The 15,044-nt window shown below is 44.8% G+C and overlaps 1 protein-coding gene across 1 annotated transcript in view; it reads right to left on the bottom strand.

Moving 5' to 3' along the window:
• The window catches only part of LOC147426864 (uncharacterized), a 49,570-nt gene extending 37,915 nt beyond the window's left edge, over nucleotides 1-11,655 (bottom strand). The window contains exon 1 of the mRNA XM_086497978.1: nucleotides 11,241-11,655. Coding sequence (XP_086354104.1) covers nucleotides 11,241-11,469 — 229 coding nt within the window. The 5' untranslated portion in view covers nucleotides 11,470-11,655. The remainder of the gene's footprint in view (nucleotides 1-11,240) is intronic.
• Between the last annotated feature and the right edge of the window lie 3,389 nt (nucleotides 11,656-15,044).

Raw genomic sequence — 15,044 nt, 5'->3', positions numbered from 1 at the left:
CTTGGAGAAGCGTTTTCGTCCTTGAAAACAAGAGTGATGATACACTAATGTTTTCCCTAGTGGCATCCTTCATGGATTCAGCTGTTTGCTTGACCAAAACACGGTTCAGTAGAGGTTCAATGAAACCAAGAGTAACATCTTGATTTTCCACATTGTTGTCCATTTGCAACCATCTTGTGTTACCGATTCCTATCCAATTATAGTGTGTAGACTCCATTTAGAATGCACATGAGCATGCTAAACGAGTTATCACAACTAAGATGTACCCGAAAGAGTAGCGCTTATCACATTCCATGAAAGTAACTTGCTGACATAACTCATTAGCCAAGTTTAAGTCCTTGACTTATTCTCAAATTTCATCAATAAACAACCCCACCATAACCAGTGGTGGTCAAGGTTGAGAACCTAACTTAAACATGAAGGGACTAAACTGAGTTACAAACATGCTTTACCTTATTGTAAGCATCGCCAACTAGAGCGATACAGTCTTGCTAATTGGATTGCTTGGTGCTAACGTACGCGCTTTGCATATCCTTCAGCACAAGAGTACACTTGTAGCTTGTAATCTGCCTATTCTCTTTGGATTCGGACAGTATTGAGATGTGTTGTTCCCCACGGTTTATAGACAATTGTCCTAGAAACTGGTAAACGGGGATCACAATAGAATACAACAGTGCTGAGCAAACAATAATGGCATGAATAACCATCTAGGTTAACTTGAAAGATCCACAAGCACCCAAACCAAGCCATGACCTCTATTGGTGATTAGTATACCTAAAAGTAATCTCATAGAGATACTACACATAGCCTTGCTATATGCGTCATAGCACTAATGTGAGGAATATGCATGCCACTCCAAATCAGTCGTTGCTAAACATTAGGGTCCATAACACCTAGTTTGCATGCATTTAGCAAAAAATAGATCCAAACCTGTATATCCATGATCATCTTGGCCAATACTGACGAATGTGATGCTTCGAGCACACATTGAAGAGGAATGTAAATAGTTCTAAAAAGAAACTAAATACTTTCTGTTGTAATCAGTTGCAAGCCCTGCTGAAACGTTTGAACCATAATAAAAGGTGAAACATTAATCACTTCTAGGTATAAACAATGAAACCTTCGTTAACAACTCATAGTGGTCACTAATCCGAGAAAGTACCTGCCCAAATTTCCCACCTGCAAAGGCCTAGGAACACTAATTGAAAATTAGTGAAATGCAAGTAGTATTGCACCTGTAACCTTGGGTATTGCCTTTGCAATCCTTTTCTTTACCGATGACCTGATCTTGGGAGGGAGTGGATTCCAAAGTCACGCCATTTTGGTGTGCACCCATAATAGATTTTGCTACCTGTATCAGGTTTGAAAGTCTAGGAATCTTCGGGTTTTTGAAGCCAAGATGGTGGTAGCCTGTTTTGATGATATTGTGTGCATGAGCACTGAGCTCATCCATGGTGTTGGAGCTAGGAGAGGGTCAGTGGATAAGGAGGAAGATTGGACTCATGCACTGAGCTCCTTGGAACACTCAAGAGGGTAAGTTTGTAACCGTTGGTATTGTATCTTTACTTGTGTACAAGCCTCTGTTGGAACCCTAGTCCCCCCAAGACACATGTAGTGCTTGTGGGTTATTGTATTCATTTTGACTTAATATAAATTCTCTCGACTCATGATTGTGAGTATCGAAAAAAAAAGTGAAATCAGTCTTGATTTTTCAATATTGCACTTTGATCCCAAGGCTACTTCAACTGTTTGCACAATCTCCATAGCCTTCCTAATTATCTAAGGGCAAGAAAGGATCCACCTCAACCACTGTCTCACGTAGCGACTACCAGCTTGCAGAGCTTCCTTTTGCTAAGTCTCAACCTTCTAGGGCCTGCCTCCTCTTTCGACCAATGCGTTCTTCCCTCACTGGCCACCTATTGCTAGTATGTGTCTCGTGTGACATCTGGCACCTTCCACTCGTCCGCATGTCCCCTACCTCGGCTACCTCTGCACAATACATGTTGCTTGCAATTGTGCTTCCTCAGTCCCACAACTCCACGCTTCCTTTCTTGTTTGATCTCACTTCCCAAGGTAGGAGCATCTCCCCTGATTCCTTCTAATTATCTTGCTTCCCAAAATCGTGCCACCATACTTGTTTCTTTTTTTATTCCAACGTTGAAGAAACTTTTGCACATGTGTTGCATTACATTTTTGTTGGGAGGGGCAATCATCCATGAAGGTCTGTTGGTAAGGGGTAATGTGCTTGCCTCCATAGCAGCCAACCCCCTCCTGTGTGGGCTACCCCTTGCTTTGCGTGTGGATGTGTGATGACTGCCGCCCTTCATGTCAAATGAATCATGTCTTACAAATCAACCCTTCCAGTGATTTTGAGAATTTCAAGACAGTTGTTTCTTGGACAATGTCATGTGAAATTTACTCATAAATAAGGGTCCACCTAGTGCCATTGCACTTGGAGCTAGAGATAGCGATTTTATATTTTTCCTTAGTAGTGGTGAATAACCCAAAATTTTGCTGACAAAGTTTTCTACTAAGTTATATGGCTTTTCCATGTTTAAGAGTAGGCTAAAGTTAATTGGGATGGAAAATGAAGAAGATCGAAATAAAACAAGGGCTACGATTGGACAAGCATTTTGTTAAGGGGAATCTATCAAGATTCTTCTTTTGTAATGAGGAAGGAACTAAGAAAGTATTGCGAAAATCGTGTGACATTGGCAAGTGTCATGGGAGGCCAAACGAGACGCAATTGGTGTGAACTGTTGCGTGGCAATAGAATGCAGCGAGAGTGCATTTTTTAATAGAGTAGAGCTCGCATAGGCATCAACGAGATAGGCTCGTTCGATTGGCTCAAGCTAATAGTCCCTCTTTTTGAGTGTGCCATTACGAGGTCAATCATAAGCTCATGCATGGCGATCTTTTATACAAAGTTGAACCAAGTTGCATGGAAAGGAATCTTGAAAGATTCCTTGTATTGGAAAATACGAATTGGAGCATTTGAAATGAGATATTGAAAGGCCCACTCCTAGCCTTGAGGTGTTTAGACTTCCTACCACTACCTCCCATGACTTGGAGGTGAAACTTTTAGGACAAGAATCTATACTATAATAAAAGGGGGAGGGATTCCGCCCCCCTGCCACATGGCGCCATTTCCTTGCTCAGGCAAGTGTGCTATGCAATGAATCAAAACAACACACAAACTTGCACGCACACACACACACACACACACACACACACACACACACACACACACACACACACACACACACACACACACACACACACACACACACAGGTCCCGGCATAAGGTCTCGGTGATCATTGATCCGCTGCCTTTCCCTCATGCTGGTTGAGCTCGGGGCTCCCAGAGTGCCTTGTCCATCTATCTCTTTAAAGCCTTCTTGCGCACTGTATTCAATTTCGAAACAGCCATGCACGGCTTCTACATCAAACTTCAAATTAATTAAGCCAACACGGTTGCCAGCTTCGGAGTGTGGCCTGAGCGAAATGGGCTGAGCGACAACACTCGCAAGACAGGGCGAGAGAGACTCCAATACGTGAAATGGGGGGTGGGGAAGAGAGAGAGAGAGAGAGAGAGAGAGAGAGAGAGAGAGAGAGAGAGAGAGAGAGAGAGAGAGAGAGACTTCTGCTGTACTACACAATTAAATGCGGCCGCCAACTGGAGATTGAGCTGGAAGCAGGAGCGGATGCATAATGCCCACGTGCTACAGTGCAAACCACCTTTAATGGGGCTGAGCCGCTAAGAATAATGAGAGAGAGAGAGAGAGAGAGAGAGAGAGAGAGAGAGAGAGAGAGAGAGAGAGAGAGAGAGAGACTCCGACCCCCGATGACTCTCAATGTTGCAGCATGCAAGCAGTGGCTTGCAAGTTGCAACGCTGGCACTTTGAAGGACATTAGGGCGGCCTCAACTAACCGCCAACTTCAAGACTCCACTGAAGAGGAGTTGACTCTCTCTCTCTCTCTCTCTCTCTCTCTCTCTCTCTCTCTCTCTCTCTCTCTCTCTCTCTCTCTCTCTCTCTCTCTCTCTCTATGGTAAGCTACAACCTACCTGAAGTTGCTGAACAAGGCTAGCGGTGGGAGTGTCCGCGAAAAATGTGTCTCAGCTTAATATCGTGTCGTTTTCAATTTCACAAATGCTGTTTGACGGAGAGGGGAAAAAGGAGAAATTCCGCCCCAAAATAGAGAAAAAGTAAGGTTTCCTCTCGATCTCTCTCTCTCTCTCTCTCTCTCTCTCTCTCTACCATTTCGAGAAAACATCACAAATCTACTAAATTTTTTATTGTTTTTAGTAGATTTATGACGTTTTTTTAATGGTTCTACACAAATTTGCGATATTTTTTGTGGCTTTAGACATTTTATTAATTTTTTAATACAAAATATCTAACAAAAATTGACTAATGTCATTTAACAATTTCAAATAGAGAGATTCAAAGAGAGAGGGAGGGAGAGAGATCAGAGAGATCAGAGAGAAGCTTTGGGGGGATAAAAAAGATATATATATATATATATAGAGAGAGAGAGAGAGAGAGAGAGAGAGAGAGAGAGAGAGAGGAAGAAGGGGAGAGATATAGGAAGAGAGAGAGAGATTGTGATTGAGATAGATAGAGAGGGGGAGACAGATTGATATATAGAGAGGTAGGATAGAGATAGATATATATATAGAGAGCGACATTGAGAGGGAGATAAGAGGTAGGTATAATAAAATGGTATCATGATTCCAACCCCCCCTTGCCACGTGGTGCTTTTCCCTACCTCTCGTAGCTTTTAGGCGAGTGTGCCCTGTGCAAGGTGAGACAAGAGACAATCAAAGGCAGGAACACAAAGCAAAATGGGCAATGAAGATGTAAGAGAGCCTACAAAAGGCAAGCAAGACGAAGCTTAGAAGAAAATTAATGCACAAGGTGCGAAGGATCCAACACGCTCTGCTGTTGTTGGCGATGATGTGAGGGGCGTTCAACAAAGCAGTATTGTGTTCGTCTTTTGGGCTTATGTCGTAGCATTCATCATCTTGCTCACCTTCGCTATGATCCTCATCTCGAGCATCATCCCGTTAGAGAGAGAGAGAGAGAGAGAGAGAGAGAGAGAGAGAGAGAGAGAGAGAGAGAGAGAGAGAGAGAGAGGGATAGCTAGAGAAAAACGATAAAGTTGGGGTTTGAGGAGGCTTTTGCACTGTGGAAATCACAATGTCCAGAGCAAAGGAGGTCATGCGGAGGAGCCCAAGGCCCAAGGCCCATGTGGTGGTGCAGATCGTCCTTTTGAGGGCTACTTTCTAGTGACACCCAATGTGGGCTTTGCCTCGGCCACGAGCTAACCCTAGAGGGGCCGCCAACTGTGTCTTCTACGGTTGTAGGCGCCGCCGGGTTAGCGGTCCCAAGCACTCTCTCTAAGCACCAAGGGTTTTGTGAATATAAAGCAGAGCCAAGAAAGGAGCAATATCCGCTACACAAGCAAATATGGATAGAGTAGTGATATCCACTGCAGAGTGGTTTCATGAACACAAAGCAATGCCAAGAAAGCAGCAACATCTGCTACACAAAAAAACATGGAGGGGCCTGCGACGCTCTTGCACCGAGCTGATCGTGGTGTTCAAAGCAAAGAAGGTCACGCGCCAGAGCCCAAGCCCAATGCCCATGTCGTGGTGCACATTGCCCTTTTCAGGGTTGTTTTAATCCAGTGACGCCCAACATGGGCTCTATCTCGACCCATGAACTAACCCTAGAGGTGCCGACAGCTGTGTATTCTAGAGTAGGATTGCAGATGCCAGGTGGTGATCCTATGTGCTCTCTCTAAGCACCAATGGTTTTGTGGATACAGAGTAGCGCCTCGAAAGCAACAATATCCACTACACAAGCAAACTTGAAAGAGGGTAGAGCGGCTCCTCTCTCTCTCTCTCTCTCTCTCTCTCTCTCTCTCTCTCTCTCTACTGGGGGGAGGGATTACACCCCCCATCGAACGCGTGTCAATAACTCCTTTCTCCGACACCTTTGGGCAGTGTTCTCTAAGCAGACATGGAGACATCGAGAGAGATCAAAATATAATTCTAATAGCCAGCTTGATGCTACGAAGTCCCTTTTCAACATTGCACTTGCGGTAAATGATGCTTGCAACATTGAGAGGGAAAGGGAGCAATCCACGTTCTTGCTCTCAACGCCTAGGGGAGAAGAGAGAGAGAGAGAGAGAGAGAGAGAGAGAGAGAGAGAGAGAGAGAGAGAGAGAGAGAGAGAGAGAGAGAGAGAGCATCAATATCCGCTACACAAGCAAACATGGAGAGGAAGAGAAGAGATCTTTCCTTTGTGAGCTCACTTAAAACTATGCTAAGAAGAAGGATTTGTTCCAAGGTAGTAGGATACAAGCTGATATTCATGATAGGAGGTTACTTGAAACAATCAAGTCTCTCTCTCTCTCTCTCTCTGTGTGTGTGTGTGTGTGTGTGTGTGTGTGTGTGTGTGTGTGTGTGTGTGTGTGTAGGGCTTGTGTAGATATTGTTGGCATGCCTAAGCACCGTCAAAGGTCTTACCATTATACTGGTGGTAAGAGAGAATGAGACCCGCCAAAAACAAAAGTAGAGAGAGACAAAGAGAGAGAATAATTTTTTTGATCTTCTTTTGCGAAATTTGTCAAGAGTGAGGAGCTTGAGGGTAAGAGGGGCCATGCCGCCGTCGAAGGCGGTGCTGTTTTACTATTGGGTCTACTTTCAAAAAAGCTATTACTTAGTTTCCAAGATTCGTAGATTCACCTGGAATTTGTGAATTCTACAACAAAAAAAAGGGCGCTGCCCCTGCCTCGTTCCTCACCATGCCCGCCTCTGCAAACGCCCCCTCGCCCTCAGACAGATAGTCTCTCTCTCTCTCTCTCTCTCTCTCTCTCTCTCTCTCTCTCTCTCTCTCTCTCTCTCTCTCTACGGCTTCCGTCTCCCTCTCAATGTTCATCCTTCAGACAAAGTAGGTCTGTCTCCCTCTCTTTCTCTCCTGCACTCACCCTCTGTTGTTCCCTTCACCAATGCTAGGTGTCGTGATAGCTTCCCTTCACCACACCACCAGTGAGGTTGCTCTTGCAACCCCTCAGTGCACGGGCAGAAGAGGGAGAAGAAAGAGAGCATCGCCTGCAGCTCAGTCCCCGTTGCCATCGCAGCTTCGACCTCCATTTCACTTGAACGAGCTTATGCAATGCTACTCCAACCGCTAGCAATCTCCCTCTCTCACTGCAGCAGGATGATGCACGTGCATGACACCCTCCCACTCTTTCTATCTCTTGCAAGCGCTCCTCGCGATGGCCATACATGTACTAGACGACCTCCGCCTTTATCTATCTCCCTCCCTCTGTTCATTCCCACCAGCTTGTACCGGCTTACGGGCTCGAAGCAATGCATTAAACCAGGGCCGCTCTCTGTCTTCGGCTCGGAATGATGAAAAATTTTGGCAAAAAACTTCCCATGCTGCTCATTGCTCGTGCCACCTACTCGGTCCATCTCATACTCACCATGAGTTGTGACATTGCAGTTCAGCTTGCGAAGGCTCTTCACCTGCACATGCTCGAGCCCTCGTCTGCACGCAGAACTACAATCATCAAAATCTCTCTCTCTCTCTCTCTCGCCCCCTCGCGTCTCCCTCCACCGACGTGCCGTGTGCACTTTTCCCTCCTTAGCTACGAGAACAAAAAATAATCTCCCTCTGTGCGTTTTCCCACACACCTGGCATCGACCTTTTTCCCTCCCCTCCTAAGTCCTCGCTTTTCATTTCAAAACTTGAGGGCATCTCCCAAGATTCGCTTCAATACAAATGAAACCAAAATTGGCACGGCCTACTAGTGGAGAATAGAAGATGAAAATGGTACGGTGGGCACAATTTTGGACAAGACTTTTGCAACCAACACCAATTGAAAAATGGGCATGAAGTTTTGTGTCTAAAATCGAGATGAGAAGAATAGTCCAAACATTATAGAAAACTAGTACGTCTAGTATGTGCCTATAATCTTTTTTGCGTTTCTTTTTTAGAGAATCTAACATGATCCTTTCTTTGAGTTGAAGGTAAAACTCTACTATTGCAAGACAAATGTTTTCATTAAATAGAAATTGATATTTTTTAAGGGGAAGGCATCGTGCATGCTTCAGGTGGATGCGAGAGAGGAAGACCCGCTCATCGCTCAATGGAGGATGAAAGAGAGGGCGGTTGTAGTTGTGGCGCTATCAGACAACAGATGCCAACTCCTTTAGTGGATCTCTCTTCGCATGCAAGATCTACGTTTTGTGTGTTTCATGTCCTGCTCTTGTGCTTCGCCTACTCTCGCGCTGCACGTAGGGCTCAGTTGAGCCTATCGTGGTGTTGCAAGGGCCGCCATGGCCTGGGTTTGTTCACGTCGATCGGTTGGTCACTATTGTCCATGACCTTGAAGGTCGTTGTTAGTCCACACAGTAGGTGTGTTGAGCAGGGATGGCATGAGAGGGAGCACGATGCTTGCAATGCACAGGGTGAGCTTATGCAGCAGAGGGCAATGGTAGGCTTTGCGAAGAGAGACGCAGACAGGTTGTGGGCGGGGCGCTCCCTTGGGGGGGGGGGGGGGGGATTGATGGTGATAGCTGTTGTGCTTTTGCTTTTGAATTCGGAGCCGTGATGGGAATCTTCTGGCTTAATTAATTAATGAAAGTGAGAGTAGACCCAGTAAGCACGTCAACTTCTTAATTAGTGGTAGGAGGAGAAGAATGAGTTGAAAAAAAAAAATACAGTGAAAGTTCCTAGTTATGTTGACGTACTTATAAAAAAGACCTGGCCCGTGGTGGGAGTCCACCATATTTCAACAGCTAGCTTCACAAAGATTTTACATGAAAGCAAGGAATTGATTGTTTCCATTGGTAAAAGGAAGAGCTCGGACAAGTGGTATAGGGTCATCAACATCGTACTATCCGATTTGCACTACCTAGAACATGGGTACTTGTTTGTCTCTTGTTCAAGCCAAGTAGCTTATCGATGTATTACGAAATTCCTCAAGGCTCGACACGAGATTGAGGTTGCTTTGTACATTTATTTTTGAGAATTCAGTACATCCACTCACATTGTGAGTTTGGAAAAAAAGAAAAGAAAAGATTGGGCCCCTAGGAGTCCGCTGTTTAAGACCTATATAGAACATGTGGGGGGGCCTCTCGCCTTGCGGCGGGGAACTTTCTCGCTTTCTAGGTGGAGATCAAACCACATGCTTCGGATGGAACCTCCTTCGAGGGTGGTTATGGATCCTCTGGGAGCAAGCAATGCTAAGAGAGTTCAGGGGCTACAAGGGATCTTACAACCCTCGGGTCGGAGCGGGGATCTGTTATATCTTGAAGAAGGGTGTCATATGGAAGATCTCATCTCTAACAGGTGCGTCTTGTTGTGTGTGTGGTTAGAGGATAGTGGATGTTTCCATTGGGTCTGCTTCGACCTTGTTGGGAAGGGGAGTCGGTGGAAACTACTCCTTTTCTGGTGGCCTTCAAGATCCTTGGCGTTGCGGTTGCGGAGGGTGCATGACTCACCTATTTTCCCTGTGGTGGATGTTCGCCTTTTTTTGGTTGCTTCTCTTTGGTGGTTGCGTCTACCGGCTCGGATCCATTGTTTCTTTTGTTGCTGGGTCCTTTGAGGCACGTCGATGGTTGGTGGCGATAGCTCCGATCTGGTGGCTCCTCAAAGCTTAGCATGGGTGATGGGGACTCGTCCCTTCTTCGAAGCTATCTCGGGTGAGGATGGCACCCTAATTAGCCGATGTATCTGGTCTATACTTGAGTTCGGTTAGGCCTCTGTGTAAAAGGCCGAGAACTGGTGTTAGTTTGGTTGTGCTTATGTGTCTACTCATGTAATTCTTTTTGGACTACATAAAGAGTCCTTAGTGAAGGGTGGATTTTTGGGTGTAAATATGGACCATTGAAAAAAGCTTGTCGATTAATGTCACATGACAAGCTAATGATAATTTTAAATTATTTTTTTAGGCCCTCGTGAGAGAGTGTTGACATTCGTATATGGTGTCTTTAAAGAGGGACATTGAGTTTTGTGTCAAACATTACTTTTTATGTCTTTGGAATATATTGTAATGTAAATAGTTCGGCGTTACACTTTTTTTTCAAAAAAACATAATTTTGTATTGTGACACTACAATTTTATTAAAATAATAGTATCACTTTCTATTTTTCTCAAAGAAACTTTTTATTAGGAAATTCTTGTCAATAGCCTTATGTAGGCCATAGTGAATTTTCACCTTGTTTTAATTAATCTAAACTAACATAATATGGCGAAAAGGGGAGCCTTTTACACGTGTCAAAATCTGTAACCTGAAGGATAAACTCCATAACTGAAAGAAGCTCGTGTGTGACTGACCGTACTAATAGATACTATACTCACTATTGTGAGTATTGGTAAAAAAAGAAAAAAAACTATATAGAACATGCATTGAAGTGATTATTAAAAAACCTCTTATCTACGAATTTCACGTGGATAACATTGATCCATTTCTTGAAGAAACTTACGACTTTGTTTTTCAAATTGGACATAAATACTTTCAAAACCCCCTATTGATGAACTCACATGGTCTGCAGTGGCTAGAAGTCTAGCAGCATCCCTTTTTGAGGAGACACACATAGAGATAGGGTTAGTTTATAAAAGGAGTTGGTTGGGTAGTGCTTCGATGTGCTTTCCACATGTCTTCTCACGGGGTATCAAAGCGAATTGAGATTGCTTCGCGTTCTCACATGCGATCTCGTGTTGCAAAAGCATCCTTTGCAAAGTACCCTCACCAGGTGACTTCTTCCTTTACCCCCTCTTTTAGAGTTTTTCATGCCTTCTTCCTTTATGCCCTGGCCCTTCAGCATAGAGTACAATACCCTATAGAGGCCTTGGGATTTACAAGGTGTATTTTTCTTCACCTTTTCTATAGGTAAATACTTGTTTAGGAAAGTATGTGTTCATGAACTCCTGCTAAGATTTTAAAAAAAGTTTTTCTCTATCGAAGAGAGTTCGTCTGTCACGTTACAAGAGCCACATACCTTTGAATTTTTCCTTTGTTATAACCAACTTGAGACACAAAAGGTCCAAGTTGAGGAAGGACCTAACTTGAGACACAAAAGGTCCAAGTTGAGGAAGAGGTCCTGAGTTCAAAACTAGGTCCTGAGTTTTCTTGGTATTGTTCCTAAAAACTCTCTCTCTCTCTCTCTCTCTTCCCGCGTCTCCGAAAACAAAAAACGAAAAGCATCAAATTGAAGGTACCTGAGCAGACCATTGTGGAGAAGCAAGGGCAGGCTCCCGCAGAGGCAGGGATGTAGCGAAGATATTGCACGTTGTGAGGCCAGCGTGAGGACGATGCTCCAAAGTCCGCAACTGTGCCTTCTCTCTCTACGCTAAAGCATCTCGCCGATAACGATCTTCCATTCATGGCCTCTGCCTGCATTCTATGGTGAGCGAAAGGCTGCAGGTTCTCTCTGCGAGGCGCACTCATTCTCAGAGACTCATCGTCATCTCTGCAGCCAAAGAAGAGTGTAGCTGCGGGAAAGTCCTCATGACTGGACGGTGCAGAGATAGCTGCCTCTCCCTCCCTCCCTCTCTCTCTCTCTCTCTCTCTCTCTCTCTGTGTTGCTTTCTTCGGTCACGCAGCTCGTAACATGAGAGCAAAAGGATGACGAACAAAAGCGTGTGTCCATGAATTGCAGGAGTTGTGACTTCGTTTGCTTTTTGGCTCCATCTCATTCAACCTCAAATTGCCCCACTTCACCAAACCCTCACACGTCCGGCACCACCTTTTTGCCTCCCTCCCTTCAAGCCTTTGTCTTCCTGCCATTGGACAGTTTCTCTCTCTCTCTCTCTCTCTCTCTCTCGTCTCGTTCTCTTGCCCATACAAGCCTTGCCAAGTTTCATGCATTTTGTCCACGACTTCTACCTGCATGATGAAAATCTTTGACATGGGACCCTACCCGTGAGAGCAACACTTTGGTGGCTCCCATATCCCCCCCCCCCCCCCAAAGGTAGTAGCCACCCCTCGTGTATAAGTGACAGTGAGTCCTATTCGAGGGATCAATGGAAGAGTTTGATCGGTGGGGCGTGAGGAATGTGAGACTTCGGATATCCGTAGCATAGGTTTTTATATACACGCGGACCCCGCATCATTTGTAGCAAGACGCGCTGTCTGGGTTGGATAGAGCACCTCTCTATGGAGTGGGAGGTCAGGGGTTCAAATGGCACTCGCAACGCGATGGAACCCAAACGATTTTATTCAACCGAAATCAATCAACGGCAGATTAAACCCCAACCATTGATCCCTTCACTTTCCCTCGTGCCACTTATGGTCAAGGCTAGCCACCCTCTATGCATTCGCTTGGCCAACTTCCAAAAAGAAAGCTAGCCAAGGGGTTATGACTGGCCAACGCATGACCACGAGAATTATACAGGTGGTGCTAAATTGGAGTTTAACATGAGTGTCCAGCTCGCCAATGGGGTCAATCACATCACGTGGTGAGGGATTTGGTCATGCCTTACAGCACCTTCACAAGTGGGATATCACCCTTGTCATGCTTGCATCAACCCAACCCTCGCCACTTTGCTCAATTCTCCTATCACCCCTCTCATACCAAATACTCTTCAAGGTCTTCACGTGCCACCGTCATGCTTGTAGTCAAACACTTTTTTCCCCTGCAAAACTCACAATGGTGAGTGAATTACATTGACAACCACAAAAATTTACATTTGTCCCATGCTCATGCCGAGCCATGACAACTCTTAAATATTATTGATATATCGGCTAATAGTGGAGCTACCCCATGGACAACATCGGGTTTTTATCTATGAGAGTCAGTTAAAGCGGTGTCAATTAATTTGTTTCATTCAACATAGTTTTCGTGTTTTCTAAAGGCCAGGATTGCCCCCCTTCTTTCTTGAATTATCTCTGTGAACCTGGTTGTTTCCATGGTTATGTCGAATAAGCAAATGTTCCTAGCCTTCTAGGCGTGTTTGAAGTAGCAGAATCTAACAATTTGTGTTGCAATAAGCAGCTCCTGGCTTTTCAACACCTTCCCTCCCAAGAACAAATCGTTCTTATAGAAGCCTATTTTCCATGTCCTTTGCATCTATTTGCATATCTTACTCGCAAGGTCACCGATCGTAGGGCACTCCTTGAAAAGGTGAGAGAGGTCTTCGCTAGCCATTCTGCATGGAGAGCATCTATCCGGGCCAATTCCCCTAGCAAGAGCCTTTACCCCAGTCGGCAATGCTCCCCGCAGTACCTTCCAGAGAAATAGCTTTATACCGAGGGGCCATTGCGGGCCCCAAATGTTCTTGGTGACTTTCTCCCATCTTGCCTCTGGCCACTTCATACCCCACTATTTGTTCAGTGGAAAGAACCAATCCATCGAAGCCATAAGTGTGTGGTATATTTCTTTAGTTTAAGGCTTAAAGAAGTGTCTATCGTTAGCCATCGCCATGATTTTCAATCCAACTCAGACTCACAACCAAGTAGGCACCAGATGTCCATTTTCTCCAGGGCTCTGCTGATCGATAGTCTTTTAGTCCCATCCAGGTTGTACTGGAGAACCATTTGGTCTGTTCTTTTCCATCGTTTACTGCTATAATCCCACAATTGGTCCAGACATCGGCGAATGCCTTTGCTATTGGTCTTTCTAGCAGCTTCCCTCCAAAATGGATTGAGAGAGATGCTTCCCACCTTAGTCAGCCAACGGGGAACAATGAGATGTAGAGTTGTGGAAATACCTTGTCAATTCTCCCCACCCCAAAGTCTTTGCCGCTCTTTTGCATTTCCTAGCAAGCTCGCCCATCGCCCCCCTCGAGTTTCACGCTAGCTCTCCGCAGGGCAAGCAGTTTGTCGTGTACCTCGAGCCCTTATGTAAGGTGTTTGTGTCTTGACTTGGAGAAAGTTGGTGAGAAAACGATTTTGGACATTCTCAAACTCTTTCCAAGTAGACCTCTCGATGTTACCAAGGCCACACCTCCACTCCATAAAGAAGCACCGCTGTCACCAACGTGTAAAAGAGGTACTTTTTGAGAGCCCAACACTTGATCCCTCCAGCATTGCACATGTTCTCAAATGCATAATAAGCCCTCTTTTCGGCTTCCAAGTGATGCATTGCGCAATCCTTCCATTTATGATTGGATGGAACCTCAAGGCTAAGGTACTTGAAGCTATCTACCACTTCAAGTTGCTCATAGTTGTATACAATGCATGGATTTTTGTCATTAAGGGTCTTTACAAGCATAACCTTGGTTGATCCATTCATGATCAGCCTTCTATGTAGGCAAAAGTGTTTCAAGACACTCATAAGCTTTTGTGCATCTTCTAAAATGTAACATGTTAAAAATGTAAATAGATAAAAGAAAGTTCCAAAGAGAGAGAGAGAGAGAGAGAGAGAGAGAGAGAGAGAGAGAGAGAGCATTAGTTTGAAAACTTTCAAGTTGAGCTTCTTGATATGGCCGATGGAGAATTCAAAAAATCTGGAGTATGGTGGAGTGTGTTGATAATGGTCATGGTGGAAATCCCACGTTTAGGAAGCTTGGTGGAGAAGGTGAAAGCATATCAACTGGTATAGATTAACTCCTTTGGGGGCAGAGAGAGAGAGAGAGAGAGAGAGAGAGAGAGAGAGAGAGAGAGAGAGAGATGCACATGAAATCATCTAGACGGGGCCTAAGATTTTTGAGACTAAAAAAGTTCCTATCCCTAACCAAAAGCTTAATACTATTGTCAAAAAGCAATTGTACCGTTTATGTCCACTAGTACGGCCGGCCGTCTTCGATGGCCTCTGTGTGTGTGTGTGTGTGTGTGTGTGTGTGTGTGTGTGTGTGTATCGCGTGCACAGGGACTTCTCTCAATTTTGGAGTTTAGCCTTCATGTCGCAGATTTTGACATGTGTAAAGGGCTCCACCTTCTGCCATATTATGTTAGTTTAGATATACAAGAAGTTTTGGACAAATTATCACAATATTTCCAACATTGTGACTTACCTCAACATCATGAGCTTTTGCAAGGGAGGCACCGCATACCTAACTAGGTACGATTGGGGTAGGGGACCG

The sequence above is a fragment of the Adiantum capillus-veneris genome, chromosome 24, assembly GCF_014529385.1.
Source record: "Adiantum capillus-veneris isolate H3 chromosome 24, ASM1452938v2, whole genome shotgun sequence".
Classification (NCBI taxonomy): domain Eukaryota; kingdom Viridiplantae; phylum Streptophyta; class Polypodiopsida; order Polypodiales; family Pteridaceae; genus Adiantum; species Adiantum capillus-veneris.
Note: the sequence above shows the minus strand (reverse complement) of the source record. Positions and strands in the feature narration are given on the sequence as shown.